The 17,574-nt window shown below is 36.1% G+C and overlaps 1 protein-coding gene and 1 long non-coding RNA gene across 2 annotated transcripts in view; one reads left to right on the forward strand and one right to left on the reverse strand.

Annotated features, from left to right (window-relative positions):
* Positions 1-1,430: 1,430 nt before the first annotated feature.
* LOC141426815 (clavesin-1) overlaps positions 1,431-17,574 on the reverse strand; it is a 29,663-nt gene continuing 13,519 nt past the window's right edge. The window contains exons 3-6 of the mRNA XM_074086001.1: positions 11,860-12,016; positions 9,548-9,690; positions 2,997-3,158; positions 1,431-2,286 (exon numbers count right to left, since the gene is read on the reverse strand). Coding sequence (XP_073942102.1) covers positions 2,101-2,286; positions 2,997-3,158; positions 9,548-9,690; positions 11,860-12,016 — 648 coding nt within the window. The 3' untranslated portion in view covers positions 1,431-2,100. The remainder of the gene's footprint in view (positions 2,287-2,996; positions 3,159-9,547; positions 9,691-11,859; positions 12,017-17,574) is intronic.
* LOC141426817 (uncharacterized) overlaps positions 12,046-17,574 on the forward strand; it is a 62,355-nt gene continuing 56,826 nt past the window's right edge. The window contains exons 1-2 of the long non-coding RNA XR_012451261.1: positions 12,046-12,555; positions 12,747-13,415. This is a non-coding gene — a long non-coding RNA (uncharacterized lncRNA). The remainder of the gene's footprint in view (positions 12,556-12,746; positions 13,416-17,574) is intronic.

Genomic DNA, 17,574 nt, shown 5'->3' on the forward strand with positions numbered 1-17,574 from the left:
CATTTCCACATTTTTATAATATTAGTATGGATAAAAGATTACCGAAAGCATTCTGCCACATCTCAGTCGATAGCATTATTACGTTACATTAAAATATCTACATTTTGATGAATATGTGATTTACAACTGACACGCATACTATGTAACATTCACAGCCTAGGAATATTTGTATTATAATTATTAAGGCACACGTTTATGTCACAGCTAAAATATTTTAGCTCTAAAATATAAACATTCTTCTTTAGTAAAAATAACAATTTGTCATGAAACTCGCTCGCTTTTTCACCAAATTATTCAAACATTCTAGCTTAACATTATTTAAACAATGATGTACATAACATTTACATTATAATATTCAATGTCAAATAATTGCTTGTATCAGAATATCACACTAACATTTTAGATATCGCAGCCACAGCCATGCATGCGTTATAAAATAACTATATAAAACATAGAACAGTTTCTACTTAAAACTTAAGAATATTTATAAAATAAAACCACGGGGATGCTGACTACTTATAAATTCAATCTTTTGAGAAATAAATAATATGGAATTGGAATTATATATGAATTACAGAACATATTTGATTATGATTATCTATTTGACTTGCTGTTGCCTACTTACATTGATTTTATAAAATGAAAAATTAAAGCCTACGATAGAGTAGAGCTTTTATACTACTATTTTGGTATTTAATTGATCAAAATTACTCAATTATAAAAAATAATTAATTACTTCTTAAAACTAAAAAAAACTACTTCCCTGTTATAATTTTACATTCACTCACGAAACCGTTACTATCTATGAACCCTCATCTGAAACAGTAGTCTTTTGTTTAACAGGCATGCTGCTCAGGATGACCTCGGTTATGGCAATCGTCTAACTTAACCTACTGGCCCCTTATCAGGACTCGGATAATCGGATGGACGGTCGTTTGACGAATGATTCTTAGGATCGAAATGCTGTATTGATACTCGTGTAGTACACCTACAATGCGATCATATAGGAGTAATTAACCATTGATTAACAAGCGTAATTGTTTGCGTGGGATAGGGGAACGATACAGGAAACGAAAACAATTATTTTCAGTCAATATAATAAAATCGGAATGTTCTTGTTTGTATTCTGTTTCTTTGTGTCTATCAAACGAGGGTCGCTTGACAGGCGAAATACCGCTAGATGGCGTCAGTATCGTGAGGTCCGTTTGACTTTACAGTCTTGCTTGCGATTAACCAATCACAAACGTGTCACAATAGTACATTGTGTCTTAAGGCCGGTAAATAAGGAATTACGAACGAGAGTCTATTAGAAGTCCGAAGTCGAAGACTGAGGGCTTTAATGAGTCAATGTTCGTAATTCTAGTACCGCCCGTGCGACATACAATGTTTTTCATCACATTTGGGAGTAAATTTTTATATTTCTAAAAGAAAAAAATATATAATTGTTCCAAATATTGGCGATACCTTAGGCTGCGCTCTTGGCAGCGCCGCCCTCCCCCTAGCCCTCCCGCAGCATGAGCTGCAACGTGCGTGTGCATGTGCTTCTGCAGCAGCGCGCGCAGCAGCATCAGTACGGGCATTGACTCATTTACCGACCTTGGGCTTCATGACAAGAAAATGTGTACGCGCAATGACTCATTTACCAACAACGGGTTTCATGACAAGCACATTTAGGTCGAGGGTTTTATTTGGGGGGGTTGCAACCAAGGTAGCCTGCATGTTACGACACTGTTTACGAGCAAGTGTGATGAAAATAATCAAAGTTACCAAACGGCTCTCATGATACTAGCGCTAACTAACCTGGCACAGAAACCCTCATTGGTTGTTCCTATAGGCAAACCTCTAAAGTTACTTTTTACAACTCCAGTGTATACATCCACGCCCAAAGAGTTTCAGAGTCCTGAGCGGCCATGCTCATTGTATCTTTGTGCTACTAAACTGCTTACAAGAGTCGCAATCGCGGCCTCTCATGGATCATACACAGAGTCAGAAACGTGTATTTGTTTGTACGTATGTCCGTCTGCAACCATCTCGCACTGAGAAAAGCTGCGTTTAATGTATTGTCCTCTCCATGTATGACCCTCACCGTTTACGCTAAGTTTATGTGGTCTTCGCGAACCCGTAGGTGTTCCACCGTTCGATGTGGGGCAGCACCTCGTTGATGACGGGATACCAGTCGGCGCCGGAGTAGTCGATGGCGGGCAACTCACCGCCGTAATCTGCCGGCAGGTGAGAGGGAGCCAGATGCTCGTGCAGGGACGACATCTTCGAGCCGTGGAAGAAGATCTGAAAAACAACAATCATTAGTTCAGCCTAAGCCAAGATTGATGTACGAAAGACTGAACTACTGAAAGACTTCAGCTACTGAATAATATTCTGAGAATTGTCTATTGTTTTTTTGTCCAGTCCTTTATGTCTAAAATCTCAATGAGTGATAAATTATCTGAGTGATTGGCTGCTCACATGACGCTTAGGTATTTGATTTAACTTTAACTTATTTATAAACATTGGGACTCATTTTCCATCTTATAACTATCTTGATTTGAGAGACTAGTGTTAGTATTATTTAAATGAGTGGCAACAATCTCTTTAGCATTTATTTCGACGAAAAGACTTAAGTAGGTACGAGTATAGATCGCTTCACAAGAGCTGGCGCGAATGGATTGAATGAATGAATGAAATTATCTATGTGTTACTTATTTGAATACACTTCAGACAAATAAATATGAAAATGACATAAATCAGTATTTTGTTCTACAAAAATATCTAAGTGGGATTACTTTCGTTCAATCCATTCGTGCCAGCTCTTGTGAATCGACCTGTGGGTGGGTGGATACGGCAGTGAAAATAACACCTGACAATTGGCATTGGTCTCAAAAAAACAATGTTTATTTTTATTTTATTTTTTCATGAAATAGGCAAATGCTTTGGAACGTTTTTGCTAAAATACGTCCAATTATTTTTTTGGTTATCTACCTACTTTAAGATATACTTACTCTGTTCTTCAGCTTCTCGCGAATGAAAGGCTTGAACATGTTCCAGACCACATTGAAGACCATGGGCTGCTTGACGAAGTGCACCTCTTTCAGCCGCAGCGGCATCGCGTCCTGGATGAACGTCAGCAGGCGCTTGGAGAACGCCGGGGTCAGCCCCATGGTCTGAAAAGATAGAGATATTAATAGGTACTTAAGCACTATTGATACACCATACAATATATTGCGCAGGCATTAGTCGGTTGACCCTTTGTACAGTCAAGGGCATAAATATACGAGTATATGCGTTACCAACACATCAAAAATATCTATACACCTTTATGCCACTAACCATAAGGACGATGTAGAAATATTTGATGCTATGGCTGTATAGATATTTATGCCCTTGACTGTTTGTATGTACATATTTAAACTCTTTGTTTTACAAAATAAATAAACAAACACAACTGACACAGTTGTGATAGATGTATAAAGGCAAAGTTATCCCTTTAAGGGTTCTCTACCAGTCGACCTTTGAGTGGATGAGAGGGAGCATTCAGTTAAGGACAGTCAAAAAGTGAGTTCATACTGATTACCTTATTAACAGATATTTAAATCCATTCGTGGTTCTTTATTTACCATTGGACTTATGAAATGCATCATCTTGAAACTATGAAAGAGTAACGTTACTGATTTACTGGCTCAAAACAACGCACGGCCTGAACTACTTGAGGTAGAGACTGAAGCTTAGCAGACATTCTTTGACGATCCTAGAGATGCACTAAGATCGGATGTTCTGAAATTCCCACGGATTAGATAATAAATGTGATTCATATTCTAAAGTGACTCTATCTTCGAAGGTAACTATAATTACTTATTTATTAGAAATTCTGGCGTGCAAATAGGTAGTTATTAATAGCTGAAATAAAGTAGTCACTTGTCACTGTTCAAGCTCTCAATATCTGGACGTCCATTATGTAAGGTGCTGGTGGTATTATTAGTGTTGATAACTGAATTAAATAACGTAGGAATTTTATCTCGTAATGACGAACTTATGTATAGTCAAAATTACCTAGACGTTTCTGAGTTAATCTATATTTCATTGTTGCTAAGCTAACAATCTGCCAGTGCCTATTTGTATTTACTTATTGAAATTATTGTTATCAATGACATTAATGGATTGTCCCATGTGACCGATAATAAGTAAATACCTAAGTATAATAACATTCGTTCTCAGCGAACTTTTTTGAGTTAAAACTTCCTAATGTAAACACAAGAAATTGGCATTATTATACATAACAATTTAATCTATTGGCATTATTGTTTTATGACACGCAAACGACTATCAACTTTAGGGTGGTAGACCACATATTTAGCTGATGGTACCTACTTACTAAATGCTTTCTATTTCTGATCTTATTTTCTTGGTTCGGTATTATTTTCATATAAAACGCACGCAGTAAACTATGTGTACTTGATAGATCACGGCCTCGCTTCAGCTGACCGCAGACGCAGGCGTCGCGAACATCGGAGACGCGGGCAGCAGGGTGGTAATAAAATAACCCGTTCATTTGTCTAGTGTTTACCCACTCTCAGTGTTTGCGATCTCAAACAAGTGGAGAGGAAAACACACTTCCTTTACCGTCCCGTGATAAAGGACGGATGTATAACTAAAATATTGACCTATCTGAGGAATCTCCACGTAAATCCCAGCCAAAATTGGCACCGCAGACAGCCCAAGCGACATCAGCGAATTCGCGAGATGTTTTCAATACTGACGCACGCAATAAGAGAAGAGATATCTACGCACCCTTGGTCTTATTTACAAACTGGGTCGATCATGAGCGTACGATGCATCTCGAATTTCCAAACATGCCACATTATAACCGGAATAAACGTTGTTTTATTGTATAGTACTAGCCTCGGACGTGAGGACCCTTGAGCCGAAACCCTGAATCGCCTAACATTTTCCTCGGAGATCGATTCATTGACCGTCGGATAATGTGTCGTCTCAATGCATTTCGTTTAATAAGATGATGTATCTTTCAGACTTTCAATAATCGCAAGGTTATCGCGCTTTTTGACCTTGGGATCTATATTTAAACAAAATTATTGTTATATAACGGTGCACTGTTTTATTGGTAATTAAGACGAGGAACTCGACCATAACAATTGGGCAACCGATTGTATCGACAATGCTCCGGGAACAATGGTGACAGAAACGTGATTTAGAAACAAATGATTATTAGATGAAGTTTAACAGCAGTGAAGATGTTTACGAAAATTAAGGGATACTCTTTATGTCCGTTGCTGTTACAAGTTACGTACAATGTGAGTTTATAATTTTTATAGATATATCTAATTGTTGGAATGTAACAGTAATGGTACAACTGAAATTAAAAGCTATCTTAAATAGTAGATTGTTCAACAAGGGACTAAAACAAGCCATAATGACACGAGACGTTTAGCCACCGAGCTAAGCGAGGGTGGCTATAGTTCGAGTGGCCATATAGTTGTTTACTTAATCTCGCGTTAAACACTACTTTTCACTTCAGTCTCAGTTTTTTCTTCGCATTCATGCGAGGAAAAAAACAATGTTTGTTCAAAATCACAATATTACTTTTTAAAAACGTACGCTCGACTAATGGACCTGTCCTGATCTGTTCAAAATTCAAATAGCAAAAAAAATTGTTGCGTGGTTTTTTCTTTTATTTTATTGTTTATGAAGTGACGCTTTAAAAGCTTGCATATTTAGCCAGCAGTTTCAAAAAAAACTAATGAGGGCTATCGTTTTTTGTCTCACTAGATGGCGCACTGTTGCGTGAGGTTTTTAAATATGGCTTTCAAAGTCTGTTATTACGGGCGTGAAAACAAAGTTTAGATTAAAATCATATTTAATACACCTTAAAACCGTACCATAAAAATATCGAGCATGCCACAGTGTTGCATAGTCCCCGTTTTGTTCGGAAAAAGGGAGGACAAAGGTTTCCGAAAGACAAAACTGTCTCAAAACAAAGACATTCATTGCCTCGGAACACATATTTGCCATAATTAATTTCAGATATTGCAAAATATTCTAATTATAAATAAACCCGCGTAGCTCACCCAAAAACTATGAGATTTGACATTTCGAAGACCTCACGCTACACTAGCGCCTCTAGTGGCGAATTCATACGCGATAGCCCTCATTGGACTAGGCATAATGAAATGAATTGAATAGATTGATATTCGTAATCATTAATTGTGTGTCACGAAATTAAATCGTGTTTTTTTTTTTGCACAGTTGTCATTTTGAGGTTATTTATCCACGCCTAAAAATCCTCCATTCACAAACACCGTGTTGGCTGTTTAGGGGTATCCAACGTAAATTTTAAAAAATACTTTAATCCCTAGAGAATAAAAAGGAGATTTAGTCCCTATATGCAGAGACTAAAGTAAAATTTTAAGAGCATGAGTAGTGAAAAATAACTTAACTATATACACAATTCGCCCAAGTCTTGTCCCTGTAGAAAAGTGCCCATAAGGCTAGCTGCATAGATAGGATATCTACATACTTAGGTAATCGGTACTAATTCTAAGTGTTAGGCTAATGAAATCCAGATTGACGATTCATAAGCATAAATTAAACCTATGTACACGTGTTAGAGTTATGGTTAGCAGTAGGTAGCTCTAGGTAAGTAGGTACATATCTATCAACGTGACTCAATCGTTAAATTGTTTCACGAAGGTCTCAGAGATATCGAGGATCCTGTTAGCGATGTCCATTATTGATATTTACTATTTAATGCTTTCGTTAATTTACAATTTTGTAACATAAAACAAATGAGTGTTTTAAATACCTACAATACAAATAAATAAAGAGACAATAGAAAGAGAGCCGGAGCCGTCGTGCATAATGAGTCTTTGTTAAACATAAGAGCATTTACACTTTGTACTCGTACTGGTATCATACTTTGTTAAATACGGGAATGATTCATGCGAAGCCAAAAGTGCAACAAGAAAACGTGATTTTCATTTAAAAAATATATAGGGACATACTAACATAAATATAGGCATAACAAAGGAATAGCTTTGCGGGTTCACACTTACTTAGTTTGTTTTGATGAGGATTATGCATTATACACGCTGGCACTTGGAGAGTTTTTGCCGTACCTCCCTATTATAAATATTGTCTGCGCTGCATCGAATTACCATGCAGTGCGCGCGTGCGCTTCGAGTGTACACAAAACAAGTGAAAAGTGAAAGTGAGGACAGCTGACGGCCGTTATCACTTTTGTTAACTGGAAAAATGCCCTACACGATAAGGTGCGGTATATATGTACCTATAGCAAAATTGATTCGAGAACAAAAACAAAGATTTATCCTAATCAGACAACCAAACTGTGGATAAACACTCTTTCTTTACGAGTATGCGTGATATATGGTGAGTTATATTTACTCGTTATCGCTCGCGGCGTAGTTCGTTACAGTGGCAGGTATTTAGCTAACAATAACTGCGTTACAATTACATTTTTCGCGGCCTTGTTTACGTTACGCATTGTTTAAAGTTCAAAGATAATTTACTTACTGCAAGTGTTGCACCTACCCATCCTACCCATACTTTTACTTTTACTACCGTATCACCGCTAATAGTATCCTGCTGCATAGTTATATTGAAGAAATAAGCTACAGTCAGCACATTTTAATAACTTGATGTTGTATCGTAAGCACACTGTATTACTATACATCATAAACTCCTAAACCCCTCGTATGCGGGAGCCGTTTCAGAATTTGAAACCTCGGTGCGGCAACTTTACTTCAGTAGAGGTTGCCCGCTTCGTATTTTAGTATTTTGAAAATTTCTTTCTAAAGTTGTAATTTCAGCGTAGTCGATTTGGAACGTATTCGTGCTTACGCAGTTCATGAACTGGCACGGATACGCGTCTAAGCATACGAGGGGTTAAGTTCAGTGTGGCTCATTTTTTCAATATAATGATAATGCATCAGGATATGGATAGCAGTTGAAACGCCAGTACAAGTACAACTACCCAAATACTGAAATTAACTTGAGTCTTCTATTCAACGCACGCTGTCATAACTTATCCGAAAGTAGTAAACATACATAGGAAGAAGTAAGAACGGCCTGGTAAACTTTTGCTCTACATACGACCTAATTTTTTTGTACTTATTCAAGCAGTACGGTATCGTGCCAAGCCACCTGCGCAAGCTTCAATGAACCCTAAGACAATAGACACAGAGGCCGTCGACGCTTGGCACCTTTGTTTTAAAACGTGCGCCGCACTCAATCTAGGTTTCATAAAACGCAACACAATATGTATAATCACGCATTATTTAGCTACAATAACAAAGAATCTCCATTTACTTCCATAGCTGCTACTTACTTTATATCTAGGAAGAAAACATGATTCAACATAAAAATAACAATTGTAATACGTGTATTAGAGTCGTTATGATCTTTAAAAAAGATTAAAGGAAATCATACATCAGGTGAAGAAATACCTATGATGAAATAGGCCGGCCCGCGAAGGGAAGGAACGCAATAGGTAACCAATTATAATGATATGATTTAAGATAAACCTTAAATAATGCTACTTGTATAATGCTGATTATTCTTATCTAAAGATCGTTTTACGTACAAATTATTTTTATTTTATGTAAGTAAGTATTTTAAGTTTAGGACAGTTTTTATTTAATTTAATGCTTATTGTTATATTATGAATTTAAATAGTTCTATTTAATTGACCTTAATACCACAAAAATTATCGTCTTGCTTTTAACTACATTCTCAGTGTCTTAGAAAATACAAAACAGAATACCTCCCCAGTTAATTAATAACAAATACGATAGCATTCTAAATAGGTACACTTGGAAATGTCCTATACCACTACCATGAGTTTACAGTGACCGTACTCGATAGCGACGACGTAAATTATTTGTATGGGGAATTGTACAGCGCCTCTACAAATTATTTACGCCGTCGCTATCGAGTACGGTCACTGTTAACTCATGGTAGTACATGGTACATGGTACTGGAGGTTAGTAGGGCTCTTTTTAACCCCCGATTCAGTTTAACACTTATATCTGTGGTACTCGTATCGTAGCGCTCTAACAGATACAGACGCAGTTATTTTTATAATTTTTATAAAAAGCTATCTCGCCTCGGTTCTTAGTTAAGTTTAATCAAATTGTTTCAATATTTTTTAACCCCAACTCAAAAAATGAGTATTATAATTTATAAGTTTAACCGCTATGTGTGTCTGTCTGTGACTGCCAAATAGATGGACTGATTTTGATGCCTTTTTTCATTCGAAAGCTATGCGAGATAGTTCCTAGCTAAGTTTCATTTAATCGATTCAGGCAATTTTCAAATATTGAACCATAAGAAGTTCAATATTTGAAAACAAAACAATGTCGGGAATTTTTAAACTTTTCTATAACTTCGTTATTGGAAGTTACTTTGAAATGACAATATCCAAAGAATTTTTACTTTTCATTTCAAAGACGTAGCGTCTAAAAGACTTGGCTGAACTAGCTGCGCTTGCCTGCTAGAATATTGGTTAGGTCATTGTCCTCACCTGCGTCCAGCCCATGTTGTGGAAGTCCATCACAACGACGGTGCCGCGCACCTGGGACTCGGGCTCCAGCATGGCCGCCTCGTGGATTAAGTAGAACAGCCGGAACAGCTGGTCCGCCGTCACCTTCTTAGGGTTCCAAGTACCTTCAAAAACAGACAACCTGATTGATATATCTCTATCACGCCTAACTATACAAAGTCAGTCGGGCATGCTGCCGAGACCGGCTTGGCAGGATTCATGAGCCTCCAACTCCTTCGAAAAAAAACTATACAAGGCGTCTTCAAACAGATATGATGTGCACAGATCGTTGGTTTAAATTCGGTTCACCATGGTGTGCACCTTACTCCATACGTAGTATCTGTAGCAAAATACTACTTATTCGACGAACACTAAGATTGGATAAGCAATCGACTTCACTCATATTACTCATTAAGTACCTGTCAGTTTTAGAATTCTTGTTATGTAAATACAGCCTATTTTAATAAATTCAGCGTTTGTTACACTTGTACCTACATTATTACCATAGTTTTACTATGTTATTACGGTATTTGACAACTCCTGAATTTGCCATGTCTTATATATTATGAAAATATAGAATATACATACAGTGTTTAGCGAAGAGAAAACTTAAATCGGTTGAAAACTGGAGTTATAATGATTTTTTGAAAAATCTTTTTGTCTTACTTAAACGCTTTTTTTTATGCAGCAAGTATGGCGGTACTGGCGTGTGACATCACTTGCCAATATGTCTTTCTCTTTCTAATCTTTTATTTCAAACCTTTATAGATTCGATAACAGGCATTGTGAAGTTTTATTTTATAAAACATATAAAAATAGTCAAATACCGTATTAGGCTCTGGATATTACTGCCAGTCTTGCTTTCTAAATAAATGTATATTTGCCCCACTATAATTTAATAAATTTGTTAAACTTAGGTATGCTATGGTTGACATTGAGATTTAACCATAATTAAATTTAATGATTGGTTTCGCGATAAGAACAATAATGTAGTACCTAATGCTTAGTTTTTTTATTGCATAATAATATTGTACTTCATAGGTAGGTGCTCTAAAACCTATTTTACACACGGTTGACACGGCTAAGATACTTAGGGGCTGTTTCACCATCCATTGATTAGTGTTAACGATTAAATGTGATGTCGTCTCCGTCTATTCGAACAAAACAAATAGAGACGGCATCACATTTAACCGGCAGTTAACACTAATCAATGGATGGTGAAACAGCCCCTTAACATCGAAAATTCAAAAACATGCCGATGTTCAAAAACATCTAAATATGTACTTCCGCGCTTGATGATAGTCGTGTTAACATATTTTTGGTGTACGGAATTGTTGCCACTTGCCATTGGTCGGAAGGTGGCCGTGTGGTGACTGTATTTATTTTATTTACGTTTTTATTTTATTTTGGTAGATTTACTATTTAGCATTACATAAATAAGGACTTTCGCATGTATACTTATTCTGTAGGTGTTTTTCTTCCAGAAACTTGAGTACCCACTGAATAATATGTAATATTTGCGCGATACCTTTTATTTTCTATGTGTTCTTGATTGACGAAAATAATTTTGATAATCTGAAATAATACTAAGATCGACCGGAATAGAGGAACGAATTCTCGATTAAGTAACAGTAGACCAAAGTTGTTGCAATAATCATAATTAATTACATTTCTCCGCGGATTGGCAAGCGCAGCGTAGGACGTCCACCAACGAGATGGACGGATGACCTGGTTAAAGCCGCGGGTTCACGGTGGATGCAGGCCGCTGCCAATCGAAGCGACTGGAGGTATATGGGGGAGGCCTATGTCCAACAGTGGACGTCCTACGGCTGAGATGATGATGATGAATTACATTTCTATAAGTATGACAAATATGTATAATCGCAATCATGATTAAATATATTAATCCCACTTTCATCCGTAATAAAAGTGTCAAAAAGATAAGTGACCGAATTACCACACTGTGACGTATCGAAATTATCTAATAATCCTCAGAATTAGATTAAACACATTGTAGTTATGCAAATGATAAGCGTAAGTAAGTACCTACTCGTTTATAATTTCAACAGTAAATAACGAAGTACTTACGTGTAACCAAGCACATTGTATCTTTTCATATTTTGGAATATAAATGGCGAAAAAAAACAATGTCACTGGCAAAAATTACGTTCAAATCAATTATAATGAGAATGATATCATTAGTACGAATTTACGACAAAATATCGTTTAAAATGTAATTCATGTGGTCAATAGGTACAAAATTAACGACATATGGCGTTTCAAGTAATAATTACCTCCGACGTTGACGATAAGAACTCGGCGGCCCTTGTGGTCGCGGCCCTTCATGACATTGACCACTTTATGGTTGAGGAAGGCGTCCTGCTCCTGGTCAGGCAACAAGTTGTCCAACAAAGACGCGTTGTCGCGTTTGAACTCCGCTATTCTTCGCATCTGCAACAGAAATAAATGAATAAACCACTTACTCTTAGCCTATTTTGCGAAAATGTACCTACCTGACTATTGTATTGCGTAAATCTAGGTCTATTTACCTATTTCGTATTGTAAATGAGTAAAAACTATTCGGTAAAAAAATGTGTCACGCACGATCAGGATAAGATTGCGAATAATACAGATTAAATTACTGCCTATTACAAGTTCCGGTTATTGAAAACAAAAATATTGTCAATTTGAACAGTTGGAGACATGTAATTCCAGATTGTTATCATAATAATCGAGCAGTTTACCGTATCTCAGGAAACACAATGGCCCTCATTTCCTTATTTCATTTTGATAATACACTATATTACCTACTAAGAGTAGCAAAATGAGAAAATTGCCGGTCAGTATATACTTACGGAGCATTGCATATAAATAGACGGTAAAATACGCCTAAAGTATTTACTAGTACACAACCAGTCCACACCAACAAAACAGCCGTGGCGAGATTCAAATGGGTACCTGTCCAGGAAACCATCGAATGTCAATTCATGGTAGGTAACTTATTTTTCCCGGGATTAGCCCATACCTTACTCGTCATTATAATTTATTTTTTGTTTTAAGGTAAGTTAATTTTACAAACGACTGGATAATTTATATATCGCTTTTATTAGCACTGACATTTTTGATGTAAAACGCTTGGAAATGGTAACAATTTCGTATAAAAGTTTCGATCCACTTTCAGCTTTTCTAGCTGGTAAATCCGAAGTGATATTTTCAAAGGCTGTCCTGGTTATTGTTGTTAAAGTTAAACAGAGCTGTGTGGGTATGAATACCTCTGTCTATGTTACTCAACCACGTGCGAGCGACGGGTTAACGGCTGACTGCAATATTGCGCGAGCAACCTATGCCTTCTCAGCGTCCATGGCGTTGCTCAATCTTCATTCTGTTATTAAATTTAATAGCGCTAGCAATCGGTACAATGAGGGCTATCGCGTATGAATTCGCCACTAGAGGCGCTAGTGTAGCGTGAGGTCTCCGAAATGTCAAATCTCATAGTTTTTGGGTGAGCTACGCGGGTTTATTTATAATTAGATAAATTTTGTGAATATTTTGCAATATCTGAAATTAATTATGGCAAATATGCGTTCCGGGGCAATGAATGACTGTGTTTTGAGACAGTTTTGTCTTTCGGAAACCTTTGTCCTCCCTTTTTTCCGAACAAAACGGGGACTATGCAACACTGTGGCATGCTCGATATTTATATGGTACGGTTTTAAGGTGTATTAAATATGATTTTAATCTAAACTTTGTTTTCACGCCCGTAATAACAGACTTTCAAAACCATACTTAAAAACCTCACGCAACAGTGCGCCATCTAGTGAGACAAAAAACGATAGCCCTCATTACATAGGTACCTGTTGTATAGTAAAACGGTGCCTACACCCGCACCCGTTGACAACCGCGAATGAATTAAATTAAATGTTATTTAATTTTATTCTACATTACACAAGATCAATAGATGGTATCTACTTATTGATGTGACTGACGTGCTTTCAGTGTTTAAATTGCACTCTATTGTAAACTATGATCCGTGTAGATCAGAAATAAGAATAATCAAGTATTCAGTAAAGCTAACAGAACAAGTACCTAGTTGCTTAGCCAGCGTCCTTAGCAAAATATTAACGTGATATGCTAAGTACTGTTCTGTTACCAAATGTGTACTTAGGGCTTAAACGAGTTAGTAGAGTAGGGAATTCGATATACCTATTGATCCCCAGATACTTTGTGTGTGCGTGTATAATATGAAGCACTGTTTAGAAACATCCTTCATTAAATACCTAGTTAATACAATAATATTGGAATGGTATTCATATATACATTTGTGATCTACAAAAACAATTACGGTCGAAAGAAGTGGAATGTTAATTATTATTGATCAAATAAATATTAGACTTAGGTAACTTTGTAACCCTTACTGCATTCAGATTGGTACTCCATGTTACCAATAGAAATTGTAATAAAACTGCACACCTATCATGGGCTTAAGTTGAATTTATTATCAAAACGTCTTTGAGTTTGTAAGTACCTAAATGTATAGATTAGGTTATCTGTATTATCTGATGAATAAAATAAAAGCCATACCTAATACATTCACAAAAATAGTTATTTGTGCAACAAGTGAGCAAAGTTGTTTTTTGTTTCGAGTGTTGATTTTGAATCCCGAGTAAACGAAGGATTCTATAATTGAATCACGGGCATCAGCGAGTGATTCTAGGTTAGAATCCTGAGAGTAGCAAGGGATTCAAACATACGAGATGCAAAAAAACTTTGGTCTCGTGTGACACATACAATTTTTCACCAGAGCAGCGAGAGCATAGTTTAAATGTAACATAAGAATAAAACCACATAAACCTACCTGTTTACAAAACAAACACAATTTTTTGTGTCCTATGATATTTATTTATTATTATTTATTATTTTTAATATGGATTATATTATATTATTAAGAAACAAATATAATAATCACATTTAAAACCCTTACTCAATAATTATACGAATATTTGAAGACATTGTTGAAAAGCGGTAAATAGAGAGGTTTTGAATTAGAAACGAAAAAGTGTCCAGTAAGTAGGTAGGTACAATACAAATCTCATCACTCATAACATGCATTGTAATTTTAACTTAGAACTTCTTTTAACATAATTATGTCATACTTATTTTTTAATACTACAAAAGCCACATCTTTGGGTCATTAAAAAGGTTGCACAATAAACGTATAATGTATTATAAATGTTGTTAAACCTATAAATTTGTTTTTTTTAAGATTTCCGTTACATAAACATAAATACATTTGTTACAAATTCATTCAATTTGTCAAATATTTATTCCAACTGTAGAGGTAGTATACGGAAGTCTTTTATAAAAAAAAAAAAAGAGAAGCTGCTTTCGTGCAACGAGGTTGCATACTTTATTAAAAGAGCGGGAAAATTTACATTTTGGAAATATTTCGTTGTCATGTAATTTATTAGGTATCGATGTATTTTTAATACCATAAATTTAATTTAAAATTGTTATCAATACATTTGATCCTATCTCTCGCTTTTTTCGTGTTGAAGTGAAAGTGACAGATCAAAGTGAAGTTCAAATATTTGGAATTCCGTGAGTGGACCCAACACTATCTTCAGCTTTTATTTTTTTTTATTAAAAAGTTACTTTGTCTCACAACCTGCCTGTTTGAGGTGCCGAGGTGAAAACTATCATTCTTATCAATCATACTGAAGTTTGAATTTTAGTATGTTATAACAGAAACAGTCAATCTTTTCAACTGACTTTAATAAAGAGGAACGTAAAAAACCGACTCCAAAAAAATAACAAAAAATGGAACCGACTACAAAACCCTTGAAAATAATTTTCTAGCACTAGGTACCTACTAGCTCGAAATCGGTGCCTCAGCACGAGCCAGCAGGAATCGAACAATAGTCGTCTACCTCACCTAAATACTATGCGTTTCAATCCATCCTGCTGGGTCGTGCTGAGACACCGACTTCGAGCTAGTAGGTACCTAACTAGTGCTAGAAAAATATTTTCAAGGGTTTTGTAGTCGGTTCCATTTTTTGTTATTTTTTTTATTTTTTTGGAGTCGGTTTTACTTTTTTGTTAAAAAATATTCTTTATTTCTCACTTTTTAGTGATTTGTAGCCAAAGTACATCTCACAACGATTCCATGAAGCCCAAACACAGCTTAGTTACGTTGTTTTATAACATAGTTACGTTGCCTACCTTCTGGCTTCAGCATCAGATCAGTTCGAAAGAATCATTAACTTAAAGCTCCTTCTTAGTCGCTTATCTATGTATATTAATAATGATCTTTTATAGACGAGCGAGCATTACTTAGCTTTGACGAGTTCCATTGGTCATCAACAGTCTTCTGAATCAGGTCCAGGTTACGAAATGATACTTTCTGAATGTAAATGCTTATTTTAATGCTAAAAATGCCAAAATCGCCATAGGTATGCCTATAAAATTTGATGTTTGCCCTCGATTTCCTTAAGATCCCATCATCAGATCTTGACTTGGTGACAATGGAACTACCTCAAAAGAATACCCTTTCGATTAAAAAAATAATTTTGAAAATCGGTCCACAATTGACTGAGTAATCGGTGAACATACATAAAAAAAATACAAACATTGTAACATAGAACCTCCTCCTTTTTTGAAGTCGGTTAAAAAGGGTCAAACGGCACGGGACGCGTTAAAAACAAGAAGTATTTTTTTTAACCAAATCCAAAAAAGGAAGTGGTTTAAGGAAGTTTTTTTTGTGTAATTAAATTTTAAATAACATCGGTTTTTTTACTGTAATGCTGTAATTTTTATTGATAAATATATAAATTATGTGATGTATGTTGAAAGAAAGCCGTGGTGGCCTAGAAAAAAGCCGTGGTGGCCTAGTGGTTTGACCTATCGCCTCTCAAGCAGAGGGTTGTGGGTTCAAACCCCGGCTCGCACCTCTGAGTTTTTCGAAATTCATGTGCGGAATTACATTTGAAATTTACCACGAGCTTTGCGGAGAAGGAAAACATCGTGAGAAAACCTGCACAAATCTGCGAAGCAATTCAATGGTGTGTGTGAAGTTCCCAATCCGCACTGGGCCCGCGTGGGAACTATGGCCCAAGCCCTCTTGTTCTGAGAGGAGGCCTGTGCCCAGCAGTGGGACGATATAGGCTGGTATGATGATGGGATGATGATGATTACTTACAAACATCATTAACTTTTGTATCTACATCAAAATGAAAACATTAACCTTCATTAAACACACAAACAACTAAAATGTTGTGTCAACTAAACTATTTGCTCGGGCACCCTTATCTCCCGGGCCTCGGTCAACAGTTATCTGTCAAGATAACGCGTTGTTTCATGCGTGTAAGCACATATCATCGACAGTTACAGGAGGTAATTGATCGCTTGTCCGATATTCTAGGTATTAATTGAATAATTACTATGATCACCTTTTAAATATATATTCACGAGCTAATCATGAAGGTATGCCTATAATAAGTAGGTATGCAATAAATAGAAAGATTATTGTATAAAACCTATTCATATATAGAGCCGTCCTCAAACTGGCCCGCCTGGCATAATTTTTTTATTGTTTTTCAACCTGTATCAATAACTTTTAATGCTATTGACAATCTGCTGTGGCCTGCTGCACAGTGGTGCTTTTGTAGCAATGGTTACAACACTTTGGGGCCCGTACAAAAAAGGATGAGTAATATGAATATAGCTCTATAATCTACAATAAATAATATCCCAAAGTAACTAAATAGTAACGAGGCTAACTTTGTTTTCGTGTAGGGAGGGAGTACCTAATATCAAACACTATTTTTAATAAAACGATAGTGATCTTTAATTTCCTAATTTTTTATCCTGGAAAAGTGCAAACGGATTACAAACGAAATTGCGGCAACAAGAATTAAAGAATAAGTACTTTAAAAGCTGGAGAATTGATGTGAATGGAAATGAGATCTAGAAATTTTGGACCTAAATTGGATTTCGTTATTAATATCAGAGAA

Source organism: Choristoneura fumiferana, chromosome 3 (assembly GCF_025370935.1).
Source record: "Choristoneura fumiferana chromosome 3, NRCan_CFum_1, whole genome shotgun sequence".
Taxonomy (NCBI): Eukaryota; Metazoa; Arthropoda; class Insecta; order Lepidoptera; family Tortricidae; genus Choristoneura; species Choristoneura fumiferana.